Source organism: Anomaloglossus baeobatrachus, chromosome 1, assembly GCF_048569485.1.
Source record: "Anomaloglossus baeobatrachus isolate aAnoBae1 chromosome 1, aAnoBae1.hap1, whole genome shotgun sequence".
Lineage (NCBI taxonomy): Eukaryota > Metazoa > Chordata > Amphibia > Anura > Aromobatidae > Anomaloglossus > Anomaloglossus baeobatrachus.
This window is the reverse complement of record NC_134353.1, coordinates 510,828,807-510,847,706: the sequence shown is the minus strand read 5'-3', so window position 1 is coordinate 510,847,706 and position 18,900 is coordinate 510,828,807. Positions and strand designations below refer to the sequence as shown.

The 18,900-nt window shown below is 43.8% G+C and overlaps 1 protein-coding gene across 3 annotated transcripts in view; it reads left to right on the top strand.

Annotated features, from left to right (window-relative positions):
- Positions 1 to 18,900, top strand: part of TMOD1 (tropomodulin 1) — a 150,559-nt gene that overhangs the window by 99,672 nt on the left and 31,987 nt on the right. For all 3 annotated transcript variants that reach the window (XM_075316111.1, XM_075316105.1, XM_075316109.1), the window contains exons 5-7: positions 3,048 to 3,137; positions 10,126 to 10,256; positions 11,897 to 12,004. In XM_075316111.1, coding sequence (XP_075172226.1) covers positions 3,048 to 3,137; positions 10,126 to 10,256; positions 11,897 to 12,004 — 329 coding nt within the window. The remainder of the gene's footprint in view (positions 1 to 3,047; positions 3,138 to 10,125; positions 10,257 to 11,896; positions 12,005 to 18,900) is intronic.

Sequence of the window (18,900 nt, the reverse complement as noted above, 5' to 3'; positions counted from 1 at the left end):
GCACTCCCCATCGTGCTACATCCGCCATGCTGCGCACCCGCCATCGTGCTCCATCCGCCATGCTGCGCACTCCCCATCGTGCTACATCCCCCATGCTGCGCACTCCCCATCGTGCTACATCCCCCATGCTGCGCACCTCCCCATCGTGCTACATCCCCCATGCTGCGCACCTCCCCATCGTGCTACATCCCCCATGCTGTGCACTCCCCATCGTGCTACATCCCCCATGCTGCGCACTCCCCATCGTGCTACATCCCCCATGCTGCACACTGCCCATCGTGCTACATCCCCCATGCTGCGCACTCCCCATCGTGCTACATCCCCCATGCTGCGCACTCCCCATCGTGCTACATCCCCCATGCTGCGCACTTCCCCATCGTGCTACATCCCCCATGCTGCGCACTCCCCATCGTGCTACATCCCCCATGCTGCGCACCCCCCATCGTGCTACATCCCCCATGCTATAATAGTTCTCCTATTATACTCAGAGAGGAATATAATAGGAGGACTGTAATAGGAGGAGTAGTCCTGGGGGGAGAGGAGTATAATGCCGGCTCCCTGCACATGTGTACCGGGAGCCGGTGTACACTGGTAACTATGATACACATCGGGTAACTAAGGGACCTTAGTTACCCGATGTGTATAATGGTTACCAGCGTTCACGGGCTCAGTCAAGATCCCAGCATCGCAAGGTTATGTCTGGCGCTGCTGGGATCGTGACGGAGCCGGTGAACACTGGTAACTATGATACACATCGGGTAACTAAGGGACCTTAGTTACCCGATGTGTATAATGGTTACCAGCGTTCACGGGCTCTGTCAAGATCCCAGCATCGCAAGGTTATGTCTGGCGCTGCTGGGATCCTGACGGAGCCGGTGTACACTGGTAACTATGATACACATCGGGTAACCAAGGGACCTTAGTTACCCGATGTGTATAATGGTTACCAGCGTTCACGGGCTCCGTCAAGATCCCAGCATCGCAAGGTTATGTCTGGCGCTGCTGGGATCGTGACGGAGCTGGTTTAGAAGCAAGCGATATCCCGGGATGTTGTGAGTGTGTGGATGTGATGTGTGAGGTGTGTGTGAGAGTGAGTGTGATCTGATGTGTGTGTGTGTACTCACCTGGGAGTCGGAGCTCCGTGTCAGTTGGGCCAGAGCGAGCGAGCATTGCGTGAGGGGGGCGGGGCCTGCAGAGAGCCGGGGCGAGAGGCCAATCCGTGGGGGGGGGGGGGGCCATGGCGAGCCCAGCGGCCAATCAGCTTTGTGTCACCGTAAGGACACAATTTTGGAGCATGACAGACAGACAGACAGAATAAGGCAATTATATATATAGATATTAAAGCCCACACTTCTCATGATATACAGTTTAACACCTTCAGAACCTTTCGATTTTCCATTATTGCACGTTCGTTTTTTCCTCCCCTTCTTCCAAGATCCATACCTTTTTTTATTTTTCCGTCCACATAGCCGTATGTAGCGGGCTTGTGTTTTGTGGTATGAGTTGTACTTTAGAATGACATCATCCATTTTATCATGTGATGCACTGGAAAGCGGGGAAAAAATTCCAAGTGCATTGAAATTGCAAAAAAAAAAGTGCAATTCCACAATTTTTTATTTTTTTTTATTTTTCATGTTCACTATATGGTAAAACTGCCTGGGCAATATGATTTTCCAGGTCAGTACCATTACACAGAAACTAAACATGTATAGTTTTATTTATTTAAGTGGTGAAAAACAATTTGTGAGAAAATTATTTTTGCTTGTCTCGCCATTTTTTGTGAACAGTAACATTTTCATTTTTCAGGATATTGAGCTGTGTGAGAGCTTATTTTTTTGCACCCTGAGCTGTCATTTTAACGGTTACCATTTTGGGGTAAATATCATATTTTGATTGCTCTGTATATTCCACTTTGCTTTGGCCAAAAAAATGTAATTCTAGGAGTTTTATTTTTTTTCTCGTTACGCCGTTTACCAATCAGATTAATTTATTTTATATTTTCATAAAGAGGACATTTTTGAATGCAGTGATACCTAATATGTGTATTTTTTATTGTCCTATTTTTAATTGGGCAAAAGGAGGATGTTTTGAACTTTTGTCTTTTTTTTATTTTTTTTTCATATTTTTAAAAGCTTTATTCCCACTTTTTATTGTATTTAATAGTCCACTAGGATTCTTGAATCTGCAATCGTCTTATCGCCTGTGGTATACATAGCAGTACATCAGCACTGCTATGATTAGCAGAAATCCTGGAAAAAAAAATATTAAAAAAGTTATGTTGATGTAAAGTATTCATGTGGTCAATGTTATTTTTATCTATTTTGTGTGACATAACTCTGGTTGTAGGGCATAAAATTTAAAAGTTTGAAAATTGTTACATTTTTAAAATATTCAGATAATTGCTGATATTTTCACCATTAAATGCAAAAATATCATCCTTAGTTTACCACTAAAATGAAGAACAATATGTCACGAAAAAATAATCTTAGAATTACTGCAATTCGTTGAAGTGTTTTAGAGTTATTACCAGTAAGGCTGCGGCTACTCGAGCACTACTGTGAGTGCATCACCTGACACTTGCCTCCCGCTCTGCTGTAGTGTAAGCAGAGTGTCATGCCACTGTGATGCGATCCTGCGATCACAGCACAGCCGCGGAGGGGAGGGAGAGACTAATCTCCCTTTCTCCTCCATTATCATCTGATGCGTATATCGCATTGCACTTCGGTGTAATGCAAGTGCAGTACAATGTTTCTCTCGCACCCATATACTTGTATGGGTGAGAGAGAAAACAAATCAGATTCCACCTTCAGCATGCTGCGATTGTTTTCTCGGCCCCATAGAGTAACATTGGCCTGAGTGGAATGTAATTTTTTTTTATCGCATTCCACTCGCTCTGTTTTACTTGCCGTGTGTCCTTAGCCATAAAGTGACACTAGTCAGAATTGTAACATTTGGCCTGGTTAGGAAGGTGAAAAAAGGCTCGGAGGTGAAGGGGTTATTGATGTGTAAGTATATTTATTTTCATATTCCATCCTGATCTCTTTCAGCTATCCTGGGAATGCACACACTGATGAGTAATCAGCAGTATTACGAAGCCCTTGCAAGTAGCAATATAGTGAACAAAGAAGGACTGAACAGTAAGTTTGCTTCAGCGCTTTAGTAACAAAAAGTCTGCATGTCCATTATTATAGTTTTTCAGCTTTTTAGACAGTAAATTGCAGATCTACACATAGTATTCTCTCCAAAGATGATAGCTCTTCTACTTCACCATTCTACTTCCAGTGAGCTATAATGTAATAAGGTCCTTAACTCTTTTTCTTTTGATACATACAGTACATTGTTTTATGAACACACAATAGTTTTACAATGGTATTACAATGGCTATGTATGGACCTAAACATTGATGGTATATTGGCCTTGATGCATTACCAGACAAATGCCAATGTGAACTTTGATTTCTGATGCTGGTAGAAGTTCTCTCAGCCTTTATGCATCCTGTGAGAGATCTCAATTTTACATAAAGTATATACAAGGTAATATTGTGGTACCGTGTTAGCCAGAAAAATCAATTGCAATACTATGTCCCAAGAATGACAAAAGTATTTTAGGAGTGATACCTTTATAGGCTAACCAGAAAAAAAATATTAGCAAGCTTTCAGAGCACCAAGGCTCCTTCTTCAGGCTGAATTACAAATGAATTACTGAGACAAAATCACAACATTTATAGGAATGTTACAACAGGACATGGGAAAAATTATGCCTCCTAAAGATAAGCTAAGGAAATCAAATTAATGTTTTTGTTAGAAATGCAGATGAGTTGGAAGTGGTCTGTTCAGATCACTTCTGAAGTTCTTCTGGTGGAGGTGTGAAGTGTGTCCATGTAGTGAGTCATAAAACCAGGTGTTAAATTGAGTCCTTTTGTTAAGGATCCAAACATCCTTATTAGTTTAAATTCCCAAATTTTTCTCTCTCTGTCATCTTTAAAATTACCTTTCAGTATTGATACTTTTAAATCTATCATACTGTGTCCCGGTCTAGAGAAATGTTTTCCCACAGGCGTGTCCAGTTCATTCCTTATAGTGTGCCTGTGTAGATTCATCCTTGTTTGTAGTTTTTGTTTAGTTTCTCCAATATATATTCCTCCAGGGAATCTTGTGCACTGTATCATGTATACCACATTGGAGGATGTACATGAAAAGAGGTCCATTATCTTGTAATCCTGATTTGTGTTGGGTATGTGGACTGTATTTGTTGGTAAAATGTGGGTACAGGTGTTGCATTTCTTACCATTACAGGGGAATGTGCCTGTCTCTGATGGTGATGAGAGGACACTTCTAACAAGGAGATTCCTTAAATTCGGGGGCTGTTTGTTGGAGAGAAGTGGTAACTCAGGGAATATTACTTTCAGTCTGTGGTCCCTTTGAAATATTGGTTGAAGATCAGCACTAATTTTCCTTAGGATGTTCATGTGGGGATTATATGTGACCACAAGCGGTACCCTATTGTTATCCTCCCTCTGTTTGTAATCCAAGAGGCTGCTTCTTGGGATCCTTGTAGCTCTGTGGATCTGTTCATCTATTACCAGTGGATAGTATCCTTGTTGTAGGAATGTATTTCTCAGGGATAGCAGATGTAGGTTTCTGTCCTCACTGTCTGAGCAGATACGGATGTACCTCAGAGCCTGACTGTAGATGATGGATTTTTTTATGTGTCTTGGATGAAAGCTGTTCCAACTCAGATATGCCGGACATACTGTGCGTTTATGATAAATTGACGTTTGTATGATATTGTCTTTGATGTATATGGTTGTATCCAGAAAATGTATTTGGGACTTGGAGAAGTTGAGGGTGAGTTTGATGGTTGGGTGGAATTTGTTGAGGCTATTGTGGAGGGTGATCAGATCATCCTTGGAGCCAGTCCAGATTATTAGCAGATCATCAATGTAGCGGAAGTATGCTAGAGGTTTAATAGCACAAGTTGCCAAGAATTCCTCCTCTAGTTTGGCCATAAACAGGTTAGCATATTGTGGTGACATTTTGCTTCCCATAGCGCTGCCCATACACTGTTGGTATATAATATTTCCCAATTAGAAATAGTTGTGGTGGAGCACAAACCTGATGAATTGCAGAGCTGGTTCCGTGGCCAGATTGTTTTTTTGGAGGAAATATTTGCATGCAGCAATCCCATCTTCATGTGGGATGTTAGAAACCCCTGGTGAGAAGCACACCCAGTTACATCCAGGATACCACAGACATTCTCTGTAAATTGTCAGCCTTGGGTCCACTTCCAGAGGATACAATATTAGCCACCATGGATGTAGAGTTTCTTTACTCTAACATCCCACACGAAGATGGGATTGCTGCATGCAAATATTTCTTCCAAAAAAACAATCTGGCACGGAACCAGCTCTGCAATTCAACAGGTTTGTGCTCCACCACAAATATTTCTCCTTTGGAAATATTATATACCAACAGTGTATGTGTGGCACCCCTGAGGCTTCCGTTGCCAGAGACATTGCACCTCAGCCAGAGGTGTGATGTCCCATCCTGGGTAAGGACAGGAGTAAACGCCGGTTCACAGGCAAATTCACACTACACCCATTGTTAGGCATATTTTGGGACCCGGGGATAGTGGCAGCTACCCCCATGCTGTATGCTGGGGGGCCGTAAGACCCATCTCTTCTCCCATAGGGTGGGGCCTAGGAACTGGGAAAGTGGGAGGAGCCAACAGCAAGAAAGAGCAGATACAGGAAATTCAAGGTCAGTTGTTAGAAGTGGAGTCAGCAGAGTGAGTTGAGAGGAGTGAGAAGTGAGGAATTAGAGAGAGAGAGGTTGATACCTCAGAAAAGCAACAGAAAGTGAAGCTTCCTGGTGGAGACCCTGGGGCCCAGCTAGGCCCAGGTGACACCACAGACTGAGAGAAAGGATTCCAGGGCCACTGAAAGGCTTTCAAGCTCGTGGCCTGTTCCACTAGGACATCGGGTGGAGGGATCAGGCTGCATACAGGGACGGTCCCTAGAAACCAAGGAAAGAAAGACATTTCCAAAGTAAATACCGAAGGCCCAGGGTGGTTGCAGGTGCCCAGGGCCACATCCCACCGTAGCTCCCCTGGGAAGAGGGCAAGATTCCATCCAGGCAAGCCTTCTTGTCCAGAATCTACAGTGGAGGCCGAGACAGGTTTATCCAAAGAGGTCAAGGCTTGAAGACAGCCGAGGAAAGAGACACAACAGGGTGCACCGGCATTTACTTCCAGAACTATCCGGGATCGGCGGAGGTCCCTGACAGAGGATCCCAACACACCAGTGGGCGACCAGCTCGCTGCAGCCATGAACCAGTGAGTAAAACCTTGAAACTGCACTCCCTGGTATTGCCTCCTTTATTCCGCCCTGCACTGCACCATCCACAAAAGCACCATAGACTTTAATAAGCACCAACGGTTGCCCCGGGGTACCGCTCCACCTGTGGGGAGCAGAACCATCCCAGCTGCTAATCCATCAGCCCCGGAGGTCCCATTCAGCAGCGGCGGCTCCATAGCCGCAATCCCCAGGTGGCGTCACGAATATTCCACAAACTTTATTATTAATTACCACCCCCACAACTGCCATATTAGTTGACCCCGCCAGGGTCACGGAGCCGGGCCCCGCCACCACTGACTACCCCTGGACTAGTCCGGCCCAGCACCGGGTGTCCCAAAGCCCTGGGGTGGGCGAGTCATATGGGCAGCGATATGGTAAGCAAAATGTCACCTTAATAAGCTAACCTGTTTATGGCCAAACTAGAGGAGGAATTCTTGGCAACTTGTGCTATTAAACCTCTAGCATACTTCCGCTACATTGATGATCTGCTAATAATCTGGACTGGCTCAAAGGATGATCTGATCACCTTCCACAAAAACTTCAACAAATTCAACCCAACCATCAAACTCACCCTCAACTTCTCCAAGTCCCAAATACATTTTCTGGATACAACCATATACATCAAAGACAATACCATACAAACATCAATTTATCATAAACCCACAGGACGTCCGGCATATCTGAGTTGGAACAGCTTTCATCCAAGACACATAAAAAATCCATCATCTACAGTCAGGCTCTGAGGTACATCCGTATCTGCTCAGACAGTGAGGACAGAAAACTACATCTGCTATCCCTGACAAATACATTCCTACAACAAGGATACCATCCACTGGTAATAGATGAAAAGATCCACAGAGCTACAAGGATCCCAAGAAGCAGCCTCTTGGATTACAAACAGAGGGAGGATAACAATAAGGTACCGCTTGTGGTCACATATAATCCCCACATGAGCATCCTAAGGAAAATTGGTGCTGATCTTCAACCAATATTTCAAAGGGACCACAGACTGAAAGTAATATTCCCTGAGTTACCACTTCTCTCCTACAAACAGCCCCCTAATTTAAGGAATCTCCTTGTTAGAAGTGTCCTCTCATCACCATCAGAGACAGGCACATTCCCCTGTAATGGTAAGAAATGCAACACCTGTACCCACATTTTACCAACAAATACGGTCCACATACCCAACACAAATCAGGACTACAAGATCATGGACCTCTTTTGATGTACATCCTCCAATGTGGTATACATGATACAGTGCACAAGATGCCCTGCAGGAATATATATTGGAGACTCTAAACAAAAACTACAAACAAGAATGAATCTACACAGGCACACTATAAGGAATGAACTGAACACGCCTGTGGGAAAACATTTCTCTAGACCGGAACACAGTATGACAGATTTAAAAGTATCAATACTGAAAGGTAATTTTAAAGATGACAGAGAGAGAAAAATTTGGGAATTTAAACTAATAAGGATGTTTGGATCCTTAACAAAAGGACTCAATTTAACACCTGGTTTTATGACTCACTACATGGACACACTTCAATCCTCCACCAGAAGAACTTCAGAAGTGATCTGAACAGACCACTTCCAACTCATCTGCATTTCTAACAAAAACATTAATTTGATTTCCTTAGCTTATCTTTAGGAGGCATAATTTTTCCTATGTCCTGTTGTAACATTCCTTTGAATGTTTTGATTTTGTCTCAGTAATTCATTTGTAATTCAGCCTGAAGAAGGAGCCTTGGTGCTCTGAAAGCTTGCTAATATATTTTTTCTGGTTAGCCTATAAAGGTATCACTCCTAAAATACTTTTGTCATTCTTGGGACATAGTATTGTAATTACATAAGGTAAGACATCTTTGTGCCAGCAGCCCAAATGACAGTTTACTGCATCCGTCAAAACCCAATTGCAACTTTTGATACTTTTACCCAATACTGTGAGAGCATTTACCCCTTCATAGACAATTCTATTTTTGCATACTGGTCAAACTTAAATGTTTTAGATAATGAAATTACTTTTAAGATTAGATATTGATAAACCAAATTAACACAAAATGCTGTTTTTAAAATTATTATTGAATTTGTTGAAAGAAAAATGAAGTTCAGCTCTACCTGGACTTGTGTGAAAAAGTAATTGGCTCAACTTATTGTCTGGCTAAGATATTCAGTTGACAATTGGGTTCAATTCACCAGCCAAACCAAGTCATGATTGCTACCAGACCAGTTAAAACTAAACATCACTTATAGTCAGACAATGTGAAGTAGTTAGAAGGTCTTAAAAAGAAGCACAAGATGCCATGTTCTAAAGAGATTCAAATATAGATGGCAAACATAGTCAATGTAATCTGCTAGTCTGGAAAAGGCTACAGAGTCATTGTTTAAGTGTCTGGGACTCCAGTGAACCACAGTGAGAGCCATTATCCACAGTGGTGATCCTTCCTCAGAGTGGCTGGCATACCAAAATTTCAAAAAGAATGTAACAACTCAACCGGGAGGTCAGGTTCCAAAATAACCCAAATATCTAATGTACTATTAAGTGCAAGAGATAACAAGGATCTTGGCCACAAAGTGATGTCTGCCCTGCTCCAGCTGTCAACGAGGACCAGACTGGATGTTGGACTAGGGCAGTGGCAATCTTTTGCTCATCTATAATTAAATCTCATTGAGATGCTGGTGCAAGACCATATAATTCATGCTCCAATGTATTGGAATTGAGACAGTCCTTCAAGTAACAATGGACCAAAATTGCTCCAAAGCAAATCGTGTTGTGTTGCATTCCTTTGATTAAAACTTGTAAGATGATTTGAAACATTTAAAGGTGATAGTATAGCAAAAATAGAAAAAATCGGGTAAAGTGCAAATAGATTCTTACAGCATTTTGGTTTAAAAAGATCTGGATCAACTTTCTTATTTACATTGCTTCTCTTTAGATGACCTCATCTATTATACTATTTTCAATACGATGTGCTTTACATCATCAAAATATAAGGCTCTTAATTACAGGGTTATTTTCATATTTATGGCGAACATTGCACGTAGTTGTAAAAACAAGCAATTTTGAAATTTGGGCAAAAACTGTTCAAAATCTAATGGTAAAAAATGACACTCTGACCAATCACTGATGAAACTCTGATCTAAAACACTGATGAAAATCAGTCATTTCTGGATGAGTAATCCAAAGGAAACATGGGTGGGGAGGAAGCTCACCGTTAGTTCTGCAGACCCAAAGGTGCGCGGACATGGCTGGCTACCACAACTTAAATAGAGAAAAGGAAGGTTTCAGCACCAAAATTTTCCATAAAAAATTCTGTCTTCTTTATTGAGAAATCACATACATGATAAAATCAAATATGTCCCATAATGTGGACCTAATAAGGTCCCCACCTTACGCGTTTCGGAGATGACTCCTTACTCCTAGGCATACACATACATTTCTGAATGAGCCCTTTGACTGAGTTCATGAGTCCAGTAATTATCCATCTGAATTGTATCCAGTAAACAAAATACTGGATCAGTTTCAAACTGATGAAAAATGAGGCTCTTTAAAACTGATCCATTCACATTGACTTCACTGATTTAGTAAACAAATCCAACAGCAATAATTTTTTTAGCTGGGTCAAAAAGTTGTGCAAACACAGCTGTTCTTGTCCAGCTTAAAAAAAATGTTCACTTTTTGCCTGGAATTATAAAAAAATAAAAAAAAGAATTTCAATGCTATAATGTTATAGCCAAAATGGTAAAATATTCTATTGTTTATATAGGTGTGATTAAGCCAACACAGTATAAGCCTGTTCCTGATGAAGAACCTAATTCAACAGATGTGGATGAAACATTGGAAAGAATAAAAAACAATGATCCTGACCTAGAGGATGTAAATCTTAACAATATAAGGGTATGTAGTATAATGCACTTCAGACAAGTATTAAATATCCTCAATAGTAAAGTACTGACAGGGACTAAAAATTCCAAGAAACTTACCACATTAAAGTCTTAACTCCACTGCAGTTGCTACTGCATTAGTCACAGCCAATTGTTCTACCTAGGAGAATTAGAATAATTCCCAACATTTAATCCCTAACATTTATTTTACACAGTTTTAAACAATCTCCAAAAAACATTGTCTTAACTTCACAGTTGTCTAACAAAAATGTTTATATTCCCCAAAAAATAATTGTGTCACATATACAGAGAACATTTGTCCAGGGCTAATTCATAAGAAATGATCTTATACTGAGGAATAAGTTTTACTGATACCCACGGTTCTTAAAGTGGTTGTCCACTACTAGGATAACCCCTTTTGGTTCCACATGTTTCCCCCAGGTAAAATAAAAAAGCCTATCCTCACCTTCCATACCGGTGCTGTACCAGCAGTGCCGCAGCTGAAATTCCCGTGGCTCATATTACGCTGTATCGTCACGGGAGCCCCACGTCCAATCAGCGTCGACTTCTGTCTCCCCGCTTTCGGACCAAATGAGCAATCAACAGGAAGTGAGCGGCAGCCGGAGAGCTCACTTCCTGTTGATTAACTTGTTTGGTCTCAAGGCGGGGAGACAGAAGTCGGTGCTGAGTGAACGTGGAACTCACGTGACGTCACAACATCATGTATGCCCCGGGAATGTGAAAAGTGGCACCGCTGGAGCTGCACCAGTCCGGGAAGTGAGTATAGGCTTTTTTTATTTTACCTTGGAGAAACATGTGAAATCAGAAGGGGTTGTCCTAGTAGTGGACAACCCCATTAAGTAAAACTACCTGTTATCAAATTCCAAAGAGATGTTTTCATATATTGCCATAAAATGAACATCTCAGGTCTTGAGGTATGCCTCAAAGTACAGAATTTTTAAATAAGGGATTTTTAAGTTTTAGTTCTGATGATGAAGACGTGTAATGCCTTCCTTCACACAGCTAGTACAGGAATTTTATGGATAGTTGGAAATCCTGTCTATCATCTAATGGCTGTGTAGGATATAGAAATGTATGACTTTGATCCATAAATTGGACCAAATTTGCATGTCTTGGCTTCTCTTTGGTGGGTTATCAGTCAGTAAATATAGGATGCATAGGCTATAATGTGTCTGTGTGCTACAATACACATTAAAAACAAATAATGCAGTTTGATAACTATTTCAACCTTGCTACAATATAAGGAGCTAGATCTGCAGTGAAAATAGGTGAATGATCTTCAGCTTATTTTACTGATCTCAAAGCTGAACTGATTTATTTTGCATTAAATGTCTGCATAGACCTTGTTTAGGCAATTAGCATTTTGGAAAATGCAAGAATGCATCTGACAGTTCTTTTTGACTATTTACAAAAACAGCAGCAGAATTGTGCATACAGCTCTGGATATAGCTCAGAAAAGCTGTGATTACTTTTCTGTGACAACTTTTTAGGTAAGCCATTTAGTTAGGCTCTTCAATGCTTATTCATAGCTACAGGTAATTTTTGTATTAATTGTACTGTATATCTCAAAGATACAAATGACTATACATCATAATCATCATTAATTTCTCCCAACTGATATTCCATTTCTAGAACATTCCTATACTTATATTAAAAGATTATGCTGAAGCAATGAAAAATAACAGTTATGTGAAGAAATTCAGCATTGTGGGAACAAGGAGCAATGATCCTGTTGCATTTGTAAGTAATTGGACCTACCTGCCATTTCAGTAAAGGAAATAAGGTGGTTGTTCACTAGTGGTACATTGATAAACTTTTCTTATTGGCTTTCTATTAGCTGTGATTACCTGTGGGAGAGAATATGAGCTGATTTGCAGTACCTGTCCAGTAAATAGTTCACTGTATTGTGCTGTGCTGTTCCGTACATTGTTTTGGCTAAGTTCACACTTCCGTTGTTTTGCATCAGTCACAATCCGTAGCCTTGAGGAATTACGGTATCCTGCAAAATATTTTGCAGGAATCCTGTTTTTCCCCATAGACTTCTATTAGTGACGGATTGCGACTGATGATGCTGCGTTGCATCCGCTACGTCGCGGTTAGTCGTTTTTTAACTGACCGCCGGGCGGGAGCAACGCAGCCTGTAACGTTTTTTGAGCAGCGCGATTCGTAGGATTTTGCTGCACATGCGCTCTCTGGCTCCCTGCCCCCGTAACCAGGATAAACATCGGGTAACCAAGCAATGCGCTTTGGTTAGTTACCCGATATTTACAGTGGTTACGGGTGCAGGGAGCCCGCGCTAAGCTGGTATCCAAGATAAATATCGGGTAACCAAGCAAAAAGTGCTTTGTTTATACCCGATATTTACCCTGGATACAGTGTGCAAGGAGGCCGACACTTCACCACTCGGCTCCGCCCCCTCCCGAACGCCGCATGTGTACACACACACACTCACTTGTCCCCAGCCCTGCAGTCCCCGCGGCACTGAAGTCCTCAGCTCCACGGCCCCGCTCGGCTCCGCCCCCTCGCGCTCCGCACTCCGCATGTACACATGCATGTAGACACACACACATACATACACACTCTCACTCACTCACCTGTCCCCAGCCATGCAGACCGCGGCACTGACGTCCTCAGCTCCGCCCCCCGAACTCCGCCCCCCAAACTCGCCCCCAGCACACAACGGAGTCCGACAATGAAATTCTTTCTTTGTCATCCGTTGTCATCCGTTGTACAACGCATCAGTCACATGCGTCAAGCAACGCATGTGACTGATTCAAAACAACGGAAATGTGAACTTAGCCTTACACTGATAACAGCTGATCGAGGGTGCTGGATGTTGTACCCCCATGATCTTACTAAAGAATTCCTCACTGTATGTCTCCTGCAAAGTTAAAGGAGCCTGTCACTAGTTTCACGCTTTCCAAACCAGAAAGATGAAATAGAGCCTGGCTACACAATTGCAGCTAGGTATATCTTTCTTTGAAAGGCTGTAGCTTTTCAGAGAAAACATAGTTTGAAAAGCCAGCCAGATAACAATAGGGAGAGACTTAACTAGTCCAGCGCAGCCTCCAGCTAACCTATCTTCCCTCCCTGCTCCAATTGATTGAAAGGTCTCTCCCATGTGTGTGCATGCGGTCCATCTTATTTTGGTACACAGCCAAGATAAGTGCACGGCTGGGGGCTACAGCCTGTAGCCGTATGCTTTATCTGTGCTGGGTATCATAATATGGGGAGACCCTACGCCAATATTTTTATTTATTCTTACACCATAGACACGCAGACATCGCCTCTGATTGAAAGCAGTCAGACACGATGTCAAACACGGTGGGAGCACATCTGACTGCAACTAATCAGAGACGCGCGGGGACTGCTGGTGGGCGGCAAAGCAGTGCATATGCATGAACGATAATGAGTGTGCCCAGAAGTAGTGTTACAACCATGCTGGAGACTTGGTAAGTATAATGTGTCCATTTTAAAGCGCTGGATTTTGGTCCCTATAGACTTATATGGGGAAAAGCATCTGGCCAGATATCTGGGATCAATTTCACGTTTCTTTTTTTTTTTTAAACCTGATTGGATCTGCCGATCCCAGGTATCTGCAAGTCCACCCATCACTAAATGTGATGCATAATTAGGCATGAGACTGTTATGTAGGATATTTAAGACAGTTTTGTCTGCAGCAGAGGGCAGGGACAGAAATAGTTAGGTGTGGGACTAGCCCACTATGAGAGGGCTTAGTGTGTAAGGACAGGAATGGGTTTCTGGGTAAAGAGTGAGATAGGGCTGGATAGCAAAAAGAGTGCACAGTGTTCTGAGCTGTACAAGACCTTACTGGGACTCCCTGGGGTGCATATACTCCGGAAATGTCTGTAGCCTAAGGCTGATATCTGGTTTATTTGCAAGCACCCTAACCTTTTCCTATCTGAAGAACTGTATGACATGGAGTCGTGGGTGGGAGAAGTATGGATCTTGGACGTACTGCGGGACTGGACTTGGAATACCTGAGACTGACAGGACCAGTGAAAGCAGCAATAGTCCAGATAAAATGGAAGGAAAATCTGGCAGTGTTAAATGCTATGGAAACAAGCAACGTGCCCGATACTACATATTGCAAAAAGATGAATATGGACTAAGTAAACTTTAATTTGAAACGAACTGTATCCATTAGTTCATGTGCGGTGACTCTTGTTTAGGAAGACTTGGAGTCAGCAGAGGCCTGTGGCCCACCAGTGAGTACAATGCACTCCACACAAAGCAGCACATTTAATTATGGACACAATCTCTATGTAGAATGCCAGGGCACTATGGAGCAGCTCGTCCATGACTACTGCCCTCTGGCACCCTACAGCTGTGTTGAGTTCCTTGCATAGTGAATTTTCTAAAGATTTCTGTGTTTGGGATGCTGCTGTTACACATCTAAGATAACTAGTTATCAGGTTATTATGATCTTATATCACTGACTACTGCAACTCCTCATTACAGCTAAATCTATCTGTAATTGCATAGGTGTGTACGATCCCAATAACACACCAAATTCATCTTTTTAAAGCTTTGTTACCTCTAATTTATGAAGCAGCCAAAGGTAAAACATAGTATTGATGGGCCACTGTTATGGGCTTGCCCTCCAGGCTAAAATATGCCAGCCACTCTTTGGCTGTGGGGGACATTATATTGGGGGCTGTGGGGACATCATTCCATATAGTTGCCTATGTTGGACATTATATTAGGGTTTGTGGTGACCATACCCTATTGGGGGCTTTTGGAGACCCTATGTTGGGGGCTATCATGACCATACCGTATATGGCACTACAAGGGACAATATACCAAGGGGCTGTGATGCCCATACTGTATACGAGGAAAAAAGGGAAAGGATGTGTGCAAAAATCTGGGATCACCGGTATAATATCAGAAAAATATAAATACAAATTGCAGACAGCAAAAAAACATAGAGACACACATTTAAAAATGTAGCGCCTCTGACAGGACCCTAGATCGGGGAGTAGCTTCAAGCAACCTGATAATTAATCTGTGGAGGATAGTCTCTTTATGAACTTTCCCCAACAGCTCAGAGATTGGCGGCATCAGCACAACGTGGGGGATAGGGTTCTCCAAAACACACAACCCACTGAGATCCCAAGTGCCAGCCACCAAGAGCACAGCTGCCATACACACGGGTAGCGGGGCCCCGAAAGCTTCAAGCCAAGGGGCCACCGCTGTTAAACAATTTGAGCACGGAGGCAGGGCTCCGGACTTAGTAAGTGACACTGTGGGAGCAGGACTTGGACGGGCTCCCCCCGTAGAGACTGCGGTGACTAGAGACTTTGGTTTACCATCTGTGTGAGTGTCTGCTTAATACACCTGATCCAGCACCACGACAACCGCAGTGAGTAATCTGACCCCTGCTTCCCAAGGCCAAGCAAGCTACCCGTTCCCCGAATCCCCACTATCCGGGGCCTTCTATACCTGCGGAGGGACTGACATCTGGCTGCCCCACACCACCGGCCCCGTTACGCCCATCGGCAGCAGCGGTACTCCCCTTTACCGCAAACCACAGGTGGCATCACAAACATTCATCCCCTGTAAATATCCCCTTTAAATTTGAAGTGTCCGTAAGTCCCTTGGTCCGGAGACCCTCGAGCCACAGCAACCCCGGATCCGAGCAGTTCGACTGCTGCTGGGGCGGCACAAAAACATTTAAAAACACACTCCAACCAGTGTACAAAATATCCAGGGGTTACATATGGTAAAGACACGACCCCTAATCCAACCTCTAAAGGCATAAGTCTAAGCAATGCCAGGGTGGTAACAGAAAAACAGGCATAGGCAGTAAGTAAAACATTCACAAGGGAGATATAGTAGCAGAATAAATGATGCTCAATGTGCAACATGACAAAAAATGAACATGCAAACTTTCCTTGTAAACAAATCAGTATAATAAATGCCTGAGACCAAACCCAAACAAGAAGGCTAAGCTACGATGTAGGAGGAGGGAAGGAAAGAGTCCCCACACGTAGGGCCACGCACAATAGCGCCTTCCTCAGGTGGAATGGGGTGCCTATACTGTATAGGGAGCTGGGCAGGACATACTGGCTATGGTGGTATCATGTGTAGGGTGCTGTGAAGGACATTATTCACTATACAGTGCTGAACTTGTCATTCTGTCCACAGCCTGGATGGCAAGAGGACATGCCCCCAGCTACTGATTGGCTTCAGCCTGGCAAGAGAACACCCCCCCAGCTACTGAATGGCTTCAGCAGTGCACAAGAGACCTACCCCGTTCAGTCTTTGTTTTCTTACAATAGACATACACACACTCATACATACTCATACACACATACACTCTATATGCGGCCAATTCACTGACATCACTGCGACGACCACAAGGGTGCACGCTACTGCTCTCTGTTATCTACCAATACACACATACTCATACACGCACACACACACACACACACATATATGCGGCCAATTCACTGACGTCATGTGTTTGGACGTAGATTTTCACCCATGAGTGCAAATGTCTGTGGACTTAGCCTCAACATTAAACAGTAATTAATAGAGTGCACATGTCAATGGACTTAAATTCAAAATACAGATAGATAATGAATATTAAGCATTAAAGCTATACTACCATTTTTCCCATTAGCTATAATTTGTACGTTTAACAGGGTATGTTAAAACCATTGGTCTCAGTAATATGAATGTATTATTATTTTAATTTAATAGAAATATTGACTTAATTAAGCTGAAGGGCTGAAATCAGTGGCCCACGAACACACCATGCTTCCACCATTCGGCGTACCAGTTTCACCGCTATCTGTAATACAAATTCTGCATCTTCAGGATTCAATGGTAGAGGAGGGAACTTCCGGGTCCCTCTTCCACCATCTGCATGTGCGACTGAGACAGTAGACGTGAAGATGTCCCTTAGATCCAAGACGATGGGGAAGGCAGGTAGGTACTCTCCTAGGGTGCTACCTCTTGACTTCCTGAGGCGTCAAAGTTGTTTGGTTTTTTTTGTTTTTTGTTTTTTTTTTTAAAAGTAACATTGCTGAATTTCTGCATCCACCTGGCACCTTTTGCTTGCCACAGGCATTTAGTACACTGGTGGCGAGCACAAGCACAAATGTGAGCAGTGTGAGTGAGTGACTACCACCGCTCACCATCTGCTTCCCGGCTATTACTCCGTCCCGGCACTGAAGTGTATTTGCGTCTTTAAGGCTTGAATACAATTGATTTGAAGGCTGCCCAGGACAGAAGCAGTGGAGCTGTAATCAGCTCCCTGTTCCGCCGCTAACTCCTGCAAGACACAGGCTATGTTTTGCCTGCCCCCTGTTGGAGAATGGTGCCACACAGAAATACGGCACTAGAACCACCATCAGTTTTGCAGCAAGCTGCATTAGTCGCATGACCTTAACTGAAACCTGTGTGTGTGTGTGTGTGTGTGTGTGTGTGTGTGGGGGGGGGGGGGGGCGGGTTCAATAGATATCCTATGAGCTTAATTTCTGGCCAATTCCTTTGCTTGGGATGGACTGAGGGGAGCATTGGCTTAATCTGCGTAAGGCACCAAAATACTTTGTCTGGCCCTGCATGGCAATAACTACCATTAGAGCAGACAATAGTTCAAGGAAGGATGATAACCAGTAGTGAAGTGAACTATTTATCCAGTATCTTGCTATTTTGATGCAAAGTTATAGCTTTTGAATTTTGGCTACACAAAAATAAAATGTTTAAAAAAAATGTAAAAAAAAAAATTGTAATACCCAGGTCGGCGTCAGCACCCAGTGCACTCGAGCAAGTGCAGGGCCCTGGATAGCTGGGGTGCCCACTCACTGTTGTCAGGGGCCGTGATCAGTTCTGCGGACCGCAGTGCTCGGACCGGCAGCCGCACTTTGCTGGCTCTTTAAACACGCACTTGCACCCAGCGTTCACTGCTGAACGCTGCGTGCAGGTGCATTAAAGTTAATCTGTGGTGGAGTCAGTGCGCAATGCACTCCCGTTCCACAGTTGAAGAGAGGAGGCGCAGCACCAGCCAGCACATCGTATGCCCCTTCAGAGCTGTATTCCTCCCCCACTTCAGTGATGTGTATGTCCCTCAGTAATGTGTTCGCCCCCAAGTGATGTATGCCCCCTAGTAATATGTACTCCCCTGGTGGTGTATGTATACCGCCCCGCGTTCGGCCGCAGCCAAGCCGCTCGGGTCCGGGCTCGTTCGGTGGGTGGCCCGAGCGCCTCCGGCACCCGGGGGTGACATCGCTCTGAGGGAAGTTGGCGCTACATGAAGGAGGGTGATCTTCGGTGGGGAGGTTTACGGCCGGGGTCGTGGTGTTTAGGGATGTAAGTTCGTGACGCCACCCACGGGTTGTGGTGAATGTGGACACCACCGCTGCCGTTAACTAGGCTCCCGGGGACGGTGTTGTGCAGCCTGGTGTTGACCCCTTCGTGGGCAGAGGGTGATGGTCCCTGGGCCCGGTGGTTGTGAGGTGCGGGCGTGTTGGTGTGGCGCAGGGGGCGACCCGAGGGCACTGTTGTACTCTCTATGACAGATACACCGGAGTCTCTGGTAAACCAAAAGAATGTTGGTCGGTGCCCGCAGCCGGCTGCGCTTGGTCCCCCATCCGGTTCGGTGGTTCCCG